The 15,214-nt window shown below is 46.8% G+C and overlaps 1 protein-coding gene and 1 pseudogene across 6 annotated transcripts in view; both read right to left on the bottom strand.

Moving 5' to 3' along the window:
* The window catches only part of TENM2 (teneurin transmembrane protein 2), a 1,209,082-nt gene that overhangs the window by 18,281 nt on the left and 1,175,587 nt on the right, over positions 1–15,214 (bottom strand). For all 6 annotated transcript variants that reach the window (XM_029218183.1, XM_029218182.1, XM_029218184.1 and 3 more), the window contains 2 exons: positions 4,377–4,673; positions 1,275–2,889 (listed from right to left, as the gene is read on the bottom strand). In XM_029218183.1, the coding sequence (XP_029074016.1) occupies positions 1,275–2,889; positions 4,377–4,673 (1,912 nt within the window). The remainder of the gene's footprint in view (positions 1–1,274; positions 2,890–4,376; positions 4,674–15,214) is intronic.
* On the bottom strand, positions 11,779–13,091 carry LOC114892861 (annotated as a pseudogene).

Raw genomic sequence — 15,214 nt, 5'->3', positions numbered from 1 at the left:
CCATCCATCCATCCATCCATCCATCCATCCATCCATCCATCCATCCATCCAGATTTCCTTGCTTATCTCCCTGAAGATAGGGACTCTATCTCGCCCTCCACTGCATTTCTAGGGCTTATGTATTAGATGAAAATATCTGTGAATAGGTGGATGGATGGAGATGGATAGAAATAGATGGATGTTTCCTTTTACCAATTTCTCACTTATCATGAGGAAGTAGATTATCTGCCCTCCTTGGCCCCTCTATCCACACCCGTGTCCAAGCTTCCTTTGTCCTTTTGACTTTTGCTCATAGTCTTTCTTCAGCCTTGAGCTCGTGTCTGCCAAACAAGATCCCCCTCGTCCTTCAGGCCCAGTTTGACACGGGGCTCTTCTGTACTATGTCAAAATTTTCAAATCTGAAGTTATCTGCACGTGTGCTACACACACACACACACACACACACACACACACACACACACACACACACACACACACACACACACACACACACCACTTTGAGAGAAGAGTGTTTGTCTTGCTTATCATTGTATCCCCAGAATGTAGCATGCTGGCCCACTATAAATGCTTGTTGAATAAATAACTGAACAAACACCTATATGGTAGCACAGACTTAATTCTGCTTTGCATTATCATTGGTTATTTGTATTTGTATCTCACCAGCCTGGTCGTGAGGTCGGGAACTGGGTCACAGTCATTTCAGTACCTATTCTCATTCATTGCTTCACTAGTAACGGTGATGTTAATAACATGAGCAGATACCCTTTTGTGAACATCCTCGGTCTAAGCGCCAGCCACTAGACTTTACCTACATAAGTTCATTTCCTTCTTACGGTCACTCTGTGAGATGATTTTGTTAGTGCCCTTTTGCAGAGAAGGAAACTACAGCTCAGAGTTACTGGACAACTAGCCCAAGGTCCTTTAGCTTGTAAATAGAAGAGAGGGAATTTGTTTGAATCAGGTACTTCTGAGACCAGAGTCCCATTCTTTCCCCCTTCATAAGGCTGCTTTCCTCTTTTGGGGTAGTAAGGGCTCTTGTACAAGTTATTTCAATTGAATGGACTTGAAAGTGGTCAGGACATGTTCAAATAGACCTGATGACTGCTCTGTACTGCTGTCACTTGACTGCTCTAGATCCTGTACTGCCGGCGTACACAGCCCACCAGGATTCTCCTAGCATCGGACATAAGGCCTCGTTTTGAAATCCCTGGCAGTCTACTGGGACCACCACCCCACGGGGAGCCACTGCCCAACTGAGGTGGCCAGGTCCTCACCTGTCACGTAGTTCTTCAAATCCAGCTCATTGCTGAGAGGATTGTTGCTCTTGAACATATACAGGTTAAAGGGGGCCGGCTCCTTGCCCACGTTTTTCCACATGGTATAGTCTGGAGAGGTCCATCGTCCCGCCAGCACGTCATAATCACGCTGCGTGAAGTGGACCAGCTTGGTCAGGGGATCGTAGAGTCCCCCATGGAAGCCGATGACCATCTGGAAGTCGGGGTTGGAGTCGTGATAAATCTCCCCGTAGGCGGTGTACTGCAACTGCTTGACCATGAGACCGTTGATGCTGAACACAGCCAGGGGAGTCCCTGTGTTATCTGAGGCAACATAGTACTCCTCCCCACTGCTGCTCTCCATGGCGAAGAGGTGACCTTGGAGGTCATAGTAGAGCGAGGTTATCTCCGAGTTGGAGTGATTATAGACATGGGTGATGCGAGTCGGGTTGTGGAGGTCAGAGTAGAAATATTGCAGATGGTGGCCCAGGTTGGTCTTGTAGGAAGCCCGCCGCCCCACGCCGTCATAGCGGTACTGGACACTCCAGCCACTGGCCTTGTTGTAGGCTCTCGTTAGAAGGCCCTTGGAGTTATACTCAAAGATGTCGGCCCCTCGCTGGCACAGATAGCCATCGTCGTCAATTTTGTACTGCACGTCACCGAGCCTGGTTATCCGATCTCGGAGGTCGTAGCGCAAGGGCATGAGGCGCACGCTGTTCCCCGGGTTCAGCAAGTGGAGGTTCCCATTGAGGTCGTAGCTGTAGCGCCAGGTCGGGCGGTCATTGACGGCCACGCTCTGGAGCTGCCCATCCCCATCATAGTCATAGGTGTACTTAGTGGTGTTGGCATAGGGCCCCAGTTTCAGCTCCCTCTTGATTACCCTGCCCATGCTGTCATACTGCACCGTCATCCAGTACATGAGGGACCGGAACATCTCGTACTGGACTTCCTTGATCCGCCCGTGGGTGTCAAAGTGCTTGCTGAGGGTCATCACAGCCGTGGTGATGATCTGGTTGATATCATAATAGATGACTCCGAACTTGCCGAAGTGCTCCACTTTGCCAGAAATCTCGTCGTAGCGGTAGAGGTCAACAGGAAGGGGAGTCTCACTTATGACCGGCTTGACGCTTGCAATCCGGAAGCTGTTGTCGTGATAGGTGTATTCAAACCTGGCGTTGACCATGCCTTCCTCAGAGAACCTGTAGATTTGCTTGTCCACAAGCGGGCCTATCTTCCGGTACCTGATGGTGCAGGAGAAGCCCCCACTTTGGAGGCTGACCATTTTTAAGACACCGGTAGTCTCATCATACCCGAAAGTGATGGCAGTACTGTCATAGACAATCTCCGATAGCTTGGAGAGTTTCCCATACTTGTAGAATACCTGGCGCCCAGTGCCTAAAAAGGATGTCTTTAGGATGCGGCCGTCATCACTGTAGTCAAAGATGACCGAAGCGTTGCTTTCAGGCGGGTTGTAAGTGTTGCGGATGTAGCCAATGGAGGTGTGGGTGGACATGCTGTGCCGGGCAACACTGGGCATGGTGACGGCGTGGAGGCGTTCAGAGGAGTCGTACTCGAATATGTACTGACGCTGACTCTGAAGCAGGAGGACCATGGACTGGAGGAAGGAAAGGGGAAGGGAACACATGAGTTGGCCATTTAGGACCAAGTGCTCAAATGGACAGAATTTATTTCATTTCCCTAAATGGCAGTTCAGAAGCCGTGAAGGATGGGGAAATTTAGACCGGAGATTATGGGTAAGTTGATTTCATCGGGCATGCTACTCTACGGATCATGGTGGCTACTTGGGAGAATGCTCCCCAAACTTTAACGTGCATGCGAAATACCCAGGGATCTGGTTAAAAGGCAAATTCTGATTCAGTAGTTCGGTGGGGGAGGGTGGTGGAGAGGTGGCCTGAGAATCTACTTTTGGAACAAACTCCCAGGTGATACTGATGTTGCTTGGACCATAACTTTGAGTTGCAAGGGGTTTGAAGGACTGAGGTGAGAGGCACTGAGTTTGCCTCCAGGCTCAATGACAAGAAATCCTGAGGCTGGTTAGAAATGACTGCTGCTGGCCCAGCAGGGGACAGGTGTGATACACATACTATCTTTGGGACACCGCTGATTAAATCTAAGGAGAAACCACATCCTCCATTTAGAAGCTACCGAAAAGATTAAGTAACCCAGAAGCATTGATTGTCTGGGGAAAGAATGGTCTCAAACTTGAAGCTGTGGAGAGATTCTTGCCTCCCCTGGTCAACCACTGTAGCATCTTACTGTAGCGTAATGAGAACAGTATTCAGAAGGGACCAAAGAGACAGCAGCCCCTTTACAGAGGAGGTAACAACTCTATGTGCAAGTGACCGCTGTCGTGGGGAGGCAAGAAAGGAAGAAATGGAAATGGGCTTGTGTGGAGGTGAGTCCAGGTGAGAGGCCCAGGCTGAGCAAGCCCCTGCCTGATGACCAGATGACCAGGGCTGCCTTTACAAGTCTTGACTCGTGACCTGAAGGCATCTCTTTTTACCGCTGCTACAACTGGACCTTTTCTGACACGGAGACCTGAGCCTGCCACTTGTAGACACAGGAAAAATATACATAGCAAGAATCCATACGGCTGGTTCAGCCAATAGGCCAGGTAGGGGAGGGTGCTGGTCCGCATGCTCGAGTTTTAGGCAGAATTCCCTACCCTGATGGCTCAATTTCGGGCAAGGCAGAAATGAATCACTGCATTTCCAGTGATTAGTGATAAGGAGTGATTAGCCGTGCTGCCAGTGGGATGATTCTGTCCGTTTCAACAGCACTGTTATTTTGGGGTAAAAATCAGACAATCCACCCTTTTTGCCATTACTGAGTGTCTAGAACTTTTTTTTTTTTTTTTTTTTTTTTTTGCTTTTAATGGTAACAGTGCTGGGCTGTGAATAACATTTTCCTTCAGACTTCCTCCCTCCCAGAGGGTGAGAGTGCGTGGGGAGCCCTGGTAGAGTCAAAGTAAAGATGTTACAATGTCTTATGGCAAAGCCTGTCAGGTCAGCTTAAACAGAGAAGCATGAATGAGAGAGAGCGAGCTAGCCCCAGATGAGCGAGGGCAGCACATCCACCCACCTTGTCAAGGTAGGAATAGCTCCACACTTTCCCGTCGGCAAACATGCGGGACACGATCCGGCCTTGCTTGTCGATGTCTGTCCTCTCGCTCATGGCCCCGCGCTGAAGGCCAGCCAAGCGCCCATTGAAGAAATAGGAGACGTTGACAGCCGCCAGACCGCTGCTGGGGAGCCAGAGGAAGGGACGGCCCACCTGGTCATAAATGATCCTCAGGGTGAACTTCCGGTGATCATCGTAGATCTTCTCTGTCCGAATATTCCGGTCATAGTCAATGGACAAGAGATTTCTTCCGTGGACCTAGGAAAACACAACGGGCCTGCTTTGAAAGACATCACCGGGGCATGTTAGCTCAGGCTTCTACGGAGGACACAGCTGGCGTGGCCAGGGCCTGTGTGTGCGCTGGAAGAAGAAATACCCTTGAAGACGAGTGCTTTCTAAACTCCTTCACATCGTAGTACACACAGAAAGTGGTCATTTCTGTAGGGTGCACTAGAATAGAGCAAGGCTGCTAATGGCCAGAGATGACTGATCTGGGCATGGCTGCCATGAGCAGTTAGGTAGGCTGGGCACTGCACAGTTACAGAGGTGCCATCGTGTTGTAGAGAGTGTGAACGGGAAAAACTGGGCAGTGCACAAATTACAGAGCCATACACAATAGCCCTGGCCCCTGGGGTTCTAACTGGCCACCCTGGGAAGCAAGAGGATTTGTATATTTGCACACTTACAATCCTTTTGTGGCACATTATCAGCTAATGAGTAGCTAATGATCTTTAAGAGCAGGTGCAGAGATTTCTTCCGAAACCTTAAGAGAAAGGTACCTAGGAAGGTGAGGAGAAGGTCTCAGATATACATATTTTACGAAGATCTGGGAATACGAAGTCTTATTCCTACGTGAACTCCTTTAATTCTCCCTTCTAGAGAAAAATCTCACCACTGTCAAGGATGCAAGACATCAGTGGGGTGATCTCAACAGGCCTGGGGAATTCCAACAAAGGGAGGAACTGATTTACTTAGATTTGAGAGGAGTGATGGAACACATCCAGACGTAATTGAATATTTATTTAGAAGTCGATCTGATCAGAGAAGAGAGCCTGTCTCAGAAGGCAGGGCTGAGAGACTAGACTCTGGGTAGGGGGAAAGGAGAGGGACTCTAGAGATTCAGCTAGCCCTGAGTGGATGGCTGGAAGGGAAGGAAATGAGGCCAACTCAGCCCAGGCTCTTTCAGTGTAATTGACTGTAAATCCAGACATCCCTGGGGTGACTGCTGAAGGCGAGGGAAGGTGTAAACATGCAGAAGGAAGGGATGTGAGACATGTCTGGCACCTGCTCACTTTACCCTAATACTTCAATAGCACTTAACGATAATAACGATGATGGTGATGATGACGTTGATAGTAATAGTAACTTTGGCGTGTGCTGAGGGCTACTGTGTTAGGCATTGTGTTAGGCAGTTTGCATCCACTGTCTGAGTTGATGCTCACAAATGAGGAAACTGAGCCTCCAACAGAGGTTATACACTTGCTCAAGGTTACACAGCAATGAAGTATTAGGTTGGCCTGGAACTTAGGTCTTTAGACTTTGACTAGTTAACGAACCAGCTTTACTGTTTTCTGCATTGTATATATCGTACATGCATTGAGTGCCCTGAGATGTGTCAAATGATGAAGAGACTGTAAGGGACTCTAGAGGGTTCCACCCTGCGGCTTTGGAGGAGACAAGGAATAATTCTAACACGACAGGCACCTGTTGTATTGGGGAGCAGCATTGTACCCAGGTAAAGAACTACATTTCACAGCTTCCTTTGGAGACTGGGGTGGCTAAAGTGATTTAAGTACTAGTTGTTGGCTAGGTGTCTTCAAGATGACCTAGGTCATCTGTACCAGCCATGAATTGCTTCCCGCTAGACTCCTTTTAGGTCATAAAAAATAATAAGCCTGTATCTTGTATAAGATACTGTTATTTCTCATTTCTGTTACCAGCAGTTGAAACTAATCTAAACTGATAAACCCTTGATGCTTTGACAAGTACTGTGCTAGGTACTTTACATATCTGATCCCAGTTTAATTCTCACAACGTAGGTAGAAATTATTTTATATATGGGCAATTACCCTCAGAGGCAGAGGCAGGATTTGAATCCAGGACCACCCAATTCCCCAAACCATTGCTGTTTTCATGGAGTCATCCCAGGAAAAAGGAGACAGAACATGTGAGATAAACGTTTAGGGAAAAAAAAATGCTGAGGCATGGAGAGAGAATAAAGGTGGTGAGTTCTTGGGATTATAACGAAATCCAGCTTCAAGTGGAAGAGTCATATCGTCAAACCTGGGGTAATTGGGAAGAATCGTCAAGAAAGCAAAGAGCGAGTGTGGTAGGATATTTTCAACAGGCCCAAAAGTTAATGCTGTCAGAATCACTGAAGATGTTGAAGATATGGTCTATAGAGTTCCAGAGCAGACCACAAGCTGGCGTCAGAAAGCTCACTTCCTCTGGAAACACAAGTTTGGACATACTGGGTTGCTTCATTTGGGACAACAGCAGAAGGCCACCAAGATTCTTAATCCTACGTGTTTAAGAGTTTCAGTTCAAGACCTCGTTAACATTTTATTAGGCAGAATGAATACTGTGGCAACAATGAGGAAGGATTTTCAGGATTTCCCCCACCATGCCTATGCATACCCCACCTCCTTGGCCATGCTTCTATTCTTCTATCCCTTTGCTTATTCTTTTCCCTTTTGCTTCTCTTTGCTGATAGCATACATTCCCCAGTGCATTTATTATTTATTGAACGTTAAATCTCTGCTCCTGTCAGGCATGGTGCCTGCTCTGGAACGCAAGGATGAGCAACACCAACAAAGCAACACGTCCCAAGAACTTACGATGGGCTTAGTGTGTTCTCAGCACTGCCCAGGTTTTATCCTGTTTAATCCTCACAACGCTCCCAGGCAAGCACTATTATCCCCATTTTACATGCAAGGCACAGACAGGTTTAAGTGCCCTGCTCAAGCTTACACAAATAGTAAGTGGTGGAGCCAGGGTCCCAATCCTGAGCTCACTCTCTTCACCCCTAGGCTGAACCACCCCCTCTGACGAGTGGCTCTCCATCAGACATGAAATTCTAAACTACCCGGGATGCTCTCTAAAGCATGGCTGCAGGGCTGACTCCACAGCTGCTGAATCAGCTCCCCAGGGAATAGGAGCTGGGTGATTCCGAAGCATACTATTGGTTAAAATACACTTAGTGTGATATAAGGCCTTATCTTCAGTTACCTGGGGGAGGCCAACAGACAAATCATATATCCGTAATATAATCGTGTGTGTATGCACGTATGTGTATGTTTGTATGTATTTATAGTGCTGTAACGTATTCATCGGAGATGCTAACATGTAAATCAAACATACAAGCATGGTTATCATTATAACAACTATATTAGTACGTGAAGGTGCTAAGAATGCAGAAAGAACAGCATAGTGGGCAAGCACAGAAGATGGGTCCCCAACCTCAGACTGCTACCATTTAGGTTTGTCACTATTACTTAAAGCTATCGAGGCCTTTTGTCTCTTGGCTCAGGTGCACCAACCATAAAAAAGTAATAGGTGCCAATCATTAGCCATTGATAATTTAGGGTGGGATTTTATTTCCAAATTCATCATGTCCCTGGGAATGGGATTTTGTTATAGCGCTGATTTGAGCTAACTTTCCCTCCCGATTTTAATGAAATAATTGACATACATCATTGCGTAAGTTTAAGGTGTACAGCATAATAAGTTGACTTACATATATGGTGAAATGATTACCACATTAAGTTTGATTAACATTCATCATCTCATATAGATATGAAAGAAAAAGGAAAAAACACTTAAGATCTACTGTCCTCACAACTTTTTTTTCTTTTTTCGGGGTACGCGGGCCTCTCACTGCTGTGGCCTCTCCCGTTGCGGAGCACAGGCTCCGGACGCACAGGCTCGGCGGCCATGGCTCACGGGCCCAGCCGCTCCGCGGCATGTGGGATCCTCCCGGACCGGGGCACGAACCCGTGTCCCCTGCATCGGCAGGCGGACTCTCAACCACTGCGCCACCAGGGAAGCCCCTCACAACTTCTTTAATCAATGACTTTTATGTTTATTTTGAAAGTTAAGATAAAATTGACATGCAATATTATATTAGTTTCAGGTGTACAACATAGTGATTCAATATTGTATCTATTGTGAAATGATCACCGTAATAAGACTAGTTAACATTAGTCACCGTACGTAGCTGTGAATTTTTTCTTCTTGTGAGAACTTTTAAGATCTACTCTCTTAGCAACTTTCAGATACACAATACAGTATTAACTATAAGGTCCATGATGTACATTACAACCTCATTACTCATTTATTTTGTAACTGGAAACTTGTGCCTTTTGACTCTCTTTTTCCATTGTGCCCATCCCCACTCTTCACATCTGTCAACCACCAATCTGTTCTCAGTACCTATAATCTTGTTTTTTTTTTTCTTCTTTTTAAAGATTCCACATGTAAGTGAGATCATATGGCATTTGTCTTTCTCTGTCCAACTTACTTCACTTAGTATAATGCCCTCAGGGTTCATCCATATCACAAATGGCAATATTTCATTCTTTTTCTTTGGCAGAATAATATTCCGTTTGTGTGTGTGTGTGTGCGTATGTATATTATATATATATCACATCTTCTTTACCCGTTCATCCATTGATGGACACTTACATTGCTTTCATGTCTTGGCTATTGTAAATAATGCTGCAGTGAACACGGGGGTGCATATCTTTCTGAGTTAGTGTTTTCATTTTCTTCATCTATATGTCCAGAAATGGAATTGCTGGCTCATATGGTAGTTCTATTTTTTAATTTTTTGAGGATACCCCATACTGTTTTCCATAGTGGCTGCACCAATTTACATTCCCACCAACGGTGCACAAGGATTCCCTTTTCTCCACATCCTTCCCAACACTTGTTACTTGTCTTTTTGATAATAGCCATTCTAACAGGCGTGAGATAATATCTCATTATGGCTTGATTTGCACATCCCTAGGGATCAGTAATGTTGAGCACCTTTTCATGGATCTGTTGGCTATCTGTATGTCTTCTTTAGAAAAATGTCTATACAGATCTATTTTTTTTTTTTGCGGTACGTGGGCCTCTCACTGCTGTGGCCTCTCCCGTTGCGGAGCACAGGCTCCGGACACGCAGGCCCAGTGGCCATGGCTCACAGGCCCAGCCGCTCTGCGGCATGTGGGATCTTCCCGGACTGGGGCATGAACCCGTGTCCCCTGCATCCGCAGGCGGACTCTCAACCACTGCGCCACCAGGGAAGCCCCACAGATCCTATTTTTTAGTTGAATTTTTTGGTTTTTTTTTTTTAGTATATCTATTTATTTTTGGCTGCATCAGGTCTTAGTTGTGGCACGTGGGATCTTTCATTGCGTCGCGCGGGCTCTTTGTTGTGTCGTGTGGGCTTCTCTCTACATGTGGCGTGCGGGTTTTCTCTCTCTAGTTGTGGCGCACAGGCTCCAGAGCATATGGGCTCTGCAGTTGTGGTGTGCAGGCTCTAGAGGGTGTGGGCTCTGTAGTTTGTGGCACGTGGGCTCTCTAGTCGAGGCGTGTGGGCTTAGTTGGCCCGTGGCATGTGGGATCTTAGTTCCCCGACCAGGGGTCGAAACCACATCCTCTGCATTGGAAGGTGGATTCTTTACTGTTGTACCACCAGGGAAGTCCCTTAGTTGAATTCGGTTTTTTCTTTTTTTTGCCTGTGTCGGCTCTTTGCTGCTGCGTGTGGGCTTTCTCTAGTTGTGGCGAGCAGGGGCTACTCTTCATTGCGGTGTGTGCGCTTCTCATTGCAGTGGCTTCTCTTGTTGCGGAGCATGGGCTCTAGACGTGCGGGCTTCAATAGTTGCAGCACACGGGCTCAGTAGTTGTGGCATGTGGGCCCCAGAGAGCATGGGCTTCAGTAGTTGCAGTGCACGGGGTCAGTAGTTGCAGTGCATGGGCTCTAGAGTGCACGGGCTTCAGTAGCTGTGGCTCACGGGTTCTAGAGCGCAGGCTCAGTAGTTGTGCCGCATGGGCTTAGTTGCTTCGCGGCATGTGGGATCTTCCCAGACCAGGGATCAAACCCATGTTCCCTGCATTGGCAGGCAGATTCTTAAGCACTGCACCACCAGGGAAGTCCCTTAGTTGAATTGGTTTAAAAAAATTTTTTTGCTATTGAGTTGTACGAGTTCTTTCTATATTTTAGATATTAACCCCTTATCAGATATATGATTTGTAAATATTAAAAAACATTATAATGAAAAGGCTGTCTTTTCATTTGGTGGATGGTTTCCTTTGCTTGTGTAAGCTTTTTAATAGCCCCACTTATTGGTTTTCGCTTTTATTGCCTTTGCTTTTATGTCAAATCCAGAAAATCATTGTCGAGACTAATGCCAAGGAACCTACACTTTTTCTTGGAGTTTTATGGTTCCAGGTCTTATGTTCAAGTTTTTAATCCATTTGAGTTACTTTTTGTGCATGGTATAAGATAGTGGTACAGTTCCATTCTTTTGTATGGCGATGTCAAGTTTTCCCAGCACCACTTGTTGAAGAGAGTGTCCTTTCTCCATTTTATATTCTTGGCTCCTTTGTTGTAAATTAATTGACCATACATGTGTGGGTTTATTTCTGGGCTCTCGATTCTGTTCCATTGGTCTTTGTGTCTATTTTTATTCCAGTACCATATTGTTTTGATTACTATAGCTTTGCAATAGAGTTTGAAATCAGGGATCATGATGCCTTCAGCTTTGCTGTTCTTTTTTTTTTTTAATGAAACAATTAAAAAAAATAAATTTATTTATTTATTTTTGGTGTGTTGGGTCTTTGTTGCTGCTTGCGGGCTTTTTCTAGTTGCGGTGAGCGGGGGCTACTCTTCGATCTGGTGTGCAGGCTTCTCATTGCAGTGGCTTCTCTTGTTGCAGAGCATGAGCTCTAGGCATGCGGGCTTCAGTAGTTTTGGCACACGGGCTCAGTAGTTGTGGCTCACGAGCTCTAGAGTGCAGGCTCAGTAGTTGTGGTGCACGGGCTTAGTTGCTCCGCGGCATGTGGGATCTTCCCAGACCAGGGCTCGAACCCGTGTCCCCTGAATTGGCAGGCGGATTCTTAACCACTGCGCCACCAGGGAATTCCCGATGAAACACATTTTTAATTTCAATTTTATATTTACAAAAAGACAGAGAACAGGGAGTGGGGAGGCCGGAATGATGCTGGTCACCCCCCACCCCCCCCAGAGTGCAGCGAGAGGCCACAGCCAACAGAATGGGTCAAACTGCTCTCCCCTGCCATTACTGATAACAGCGATGGACCAAAGGCTTCAGTTAACAAGGTCAGTCTGTTTGGGGAGAGTCAGATGGTCTGTCCAGTCCATGTGCATGAGGAGGAAGTCCCAAGTCAGTCTATTGAGGCCTTGGCTCTCCATAGGCTGGGGCCCTTCTCTTGGAAGTTCTGGGCCGCCCTCTCCAGGGCACATAGGGGCCACAGGGACGATGCCAGGGAAAACCCCTGTGGACCACAGGGGCCTGCTGCTGATAACAGGGTCGGGGGAAGGGAGGCCTAGGTGGCTGGGGACTAAACATAAAGTCAACTTCAAAGGTAAATTCTGTCTGGGTAGTTTGGGGGGAATATCTGAATGGAACTGGTTTAAGGAGAATTGATTCAGTTGGAAAGGATGGTCTGAAGAAAAATGGGCATCTTGGGGACAGACTAGGAATGGGGGTGTCACCTCGTGAAAGGGGATGGGACAGGGTTGTGGGGACAGGAGTGGGAACTGGGGTGGGCGGGGAGATGGTGTGGGGGGCAAGGGGCAGCACCCAGGTGGAGGCAGGGGTTGGGGAGGAGGGAAGGCTGGTTGATCTCTGCAGCCCCCCCTTGAGAGGGGGCTGCCTCTCAAGTCTCTTGCCAGGTCCTCCCCTGGCAGGGCCATCATTGATGCACTTGCCCACTGGGTCGTGCCGGGGCAGCTCCACCCCCCAGGCGTTGGCCACGTGGGGCAGCAGAAGCTGGGAGAATTGTTGGTGCGCGTGCTCGTTCCAGCGCACTCTGTCGGAGCCGTGCTTTTGGGCCTCGTCAGAGCTGTAGAAGGTGGTTTCAATCACGTTGGTTTTCAGGGTTGAGGCTGCGGGTCGGAGCTCCGGTGGGAGGAAGCCACTGGTGATGTTGTCGCCCATGGGCATGGCCGTGTTCCAAACCAGGAGGCACGACTAGGGCAGCACCTGGCACAGGCGCCCAAATAGGCTCTCCAGGTTCTGCAGGTAGTTTGGCCAGGAGTCCTCTGCGTACCTGGTGAGGCCCCAGAGGCAGGAGCTCATGATGACCAGGTTCGGGTCGAGCTCACCCGAATGCAGCTCCTCCAGGATGGCTTCGAGGTAGTCGCGCGTCAGGAGTACACGTGCGTCAGGAAGCAGAAGCGCACCAGGTGCTGGCCGGAGCCGAACTAGCGCACCTCGCGGTATGGGTGCCGTTATGCATGCGGCCCTGCTTGCCCCCCTGCACCAGCTCTTCCTGCTCGAAGCCGTATTCTCCCTTGGCCTTGAGCTGGCTGAGTGTGAGCAGGCAGTCCTTCTGCAGCAGGCGCACCAGGTCCTTGTACACGGTCCTCTGGACCAAGTCCACCAGGATGGCCACGAACTTGTTGTGGAGCAGCTGCTGCACTTCAGAGGCGAGCCCGTGGCCCATGACGCTCGGGACGCGCCGCCTAGCTCCTTCCTTTCACTTGGTGGGTCTGTGGATGGCTCCTCAGGTGCAAAGGTGATCCCTCAGCTCAGGTGGCTGGTCCTGCTACATCCTCAGGCACTTTGCTCCAGGAGGTGCCCCGGAGAGGGGAGAATTAGGCATTCTATGTTTCCTTCAATCTCCTGGGGCTGGCTCCTTTCTTTAAACCTTAAACACATTCTAGTTTCTTGCTTTAAAAAGGAAAGGAACCGTCTTTGACTCCACCTCCAGGACAGTCCTATCTTTTGCTTCCCCTTCAAGGCTACTTTTTGCCAAGTTGTTTGAACTGGCTGTGTCTGGGTCCTCACCTCCCACTCACTCCTTTTACTTGATTTTGGCTTCCAACTCCAACAAAGCGAAGAAACGTTTGTCAGTAAATCCCCAGCGATTTCCTTGGTGCTCCTTTCAGTGACTACTTCTTGGTTGTTATCACATCTGTAGCATCCCTAGCTCCTTGGGGCTGGGGCACTGATGGTGATTCCCTTCCATGACTCTGCCGGAGAGTCTGACACCCTGGTCTCCTGTCTCACCTCCCCCGGTATCCTGTGTGAGTTTCTCTTTCTCTGGCCATCCCCAAACGTCAGCCTTTCTCAAGGCCCACTCATCGGCTCCTTCCTTCTTTTCTCCAACATTCTTTCCTTAGGTGAATTCACCCATGCTCTTGGTGCCCATACACTCCTATTTGCCCCAACTTTTCTGGTCTGTTCTTCTTTTTAAAGATTGCTTTGGCCATTTGGGTATCTGTGGTTCCATACAAATTTTAGAGACGTCTGCTCTATTTCTGTGAAAAACGCCATTGGAATTTTGTTAGGGATTGCATTGAATTTGTAAATTGCTTCCGGTAGTATGGACATTTTATCAATATTAATTCTCCCACTTCGTGAGCATGGAACACCTTGCCATTTATTTGTGTCGCCTTCAGTTTCTTTCGTCAATGTTTTACAGTTTTCAGCGTACAGGTGTTTTACCTCCTTGGCTAAATTTACTCCAAGGTATTTTGTTTGTTTTGATGCAATTGTAAATGGGATTGTGTTCTTCATTTCTCTTTCTGATAATCTGTTGTTAGTGTATAGAAATGCAACAGATTGCTGTATATTAATTTTGTACCCTGCAACTTAAGTTTTTAATTCTTTTTTTGTTTTGGTAAAGTCTTTATGGTATTTTATATATAATTTCATGGCTTCTACAAATAGTGACAGTTGTACTTCTTCCTTTCCCATTTGGATGCCTTTTACTTATTTTTCTTGCTTCATTGCTGTGGCTAGGACTTCCAATGTTCTGTTGAATAAAAGGGGCAAGAGTGGGTGTACCTGTCTTGTTCCTGATCTTAAAAGAAGAGCTTTCAGCCTTTCACCATTGACTATGATGTTAGGTATAAGCTTATTATATATGGCCTTTATTATGTTGAAGTACGTTCCCTCTACACTCACTTTGCTGAAGGTTTTTATCTAAATGGATGTTGAATTTTGACAAATGCTTTTCACATCTATTGAGATGGTCATATGATTTTTATCCTTTATTTTGTAAATGTGTATCACATTGATTTATCGATGTTGAACCATCCTTGCATCCTTGGAATAAATTTCACTTGATCATATGTATGATTCTTTAAATGTATTGTTGAATTCATTTTGCTAATGTTATGTTGAGGATTTTTTCATCTATGTCCATCAGGGATACTGGCCTGTAATTTTATTTCTTGCAGTGTCCTTGTCTGGTTTTGGTTTCAGGGTAATGCTGGCCTTGTTAAATGAGTTTGGAAGCATTCTTTTTAGAAGAACTGGTATCAGTTCTTCTTTAAATGTTAAGTAGAATTCACAAGTGAAGCCATGTGATCCTGGACTTGTGTTTCGTGGGAGGTTTTTGATTACTGATTCAAACTCCTTCCTAGTAATTGGTCCGTTCAGATGGTCTCTTTCTTCTTGATTCAGTCTTTGTATGTTGTATGTTTCTAGAAATTTATCCAGTTCTTCCATGTTGTCCATTTGTTGGTGTATAATTGTTCATAGTAATCTAGTATGATCATTTTATTTCTGTGATATCGATTGTAATTTCTTCTTCATTTCAGATTTTATTTATCTGAGTCC

This window comes from Monodon monoceros, unplaced genomic scaffold, assembly GCF_005190385.1.
Source record: "Monodon monoceros isolate NGI ecotype Baffin Bay Population unplaced genomic scaffold, NGI_Narwhal_1 Super_Scaffold_12, whole genome shotgun sequence".
Lineage (NCBI taxonomy): Eukaryota > Metazoa > Chordata > Mammalia > Artiodactyla > Monodontidae > Monodon > Monodon monoceros.
Note: the sequence above shows the minus strand (reverse complement) of the source record. Positions and strands in the feature narration are given on the sequence as shown.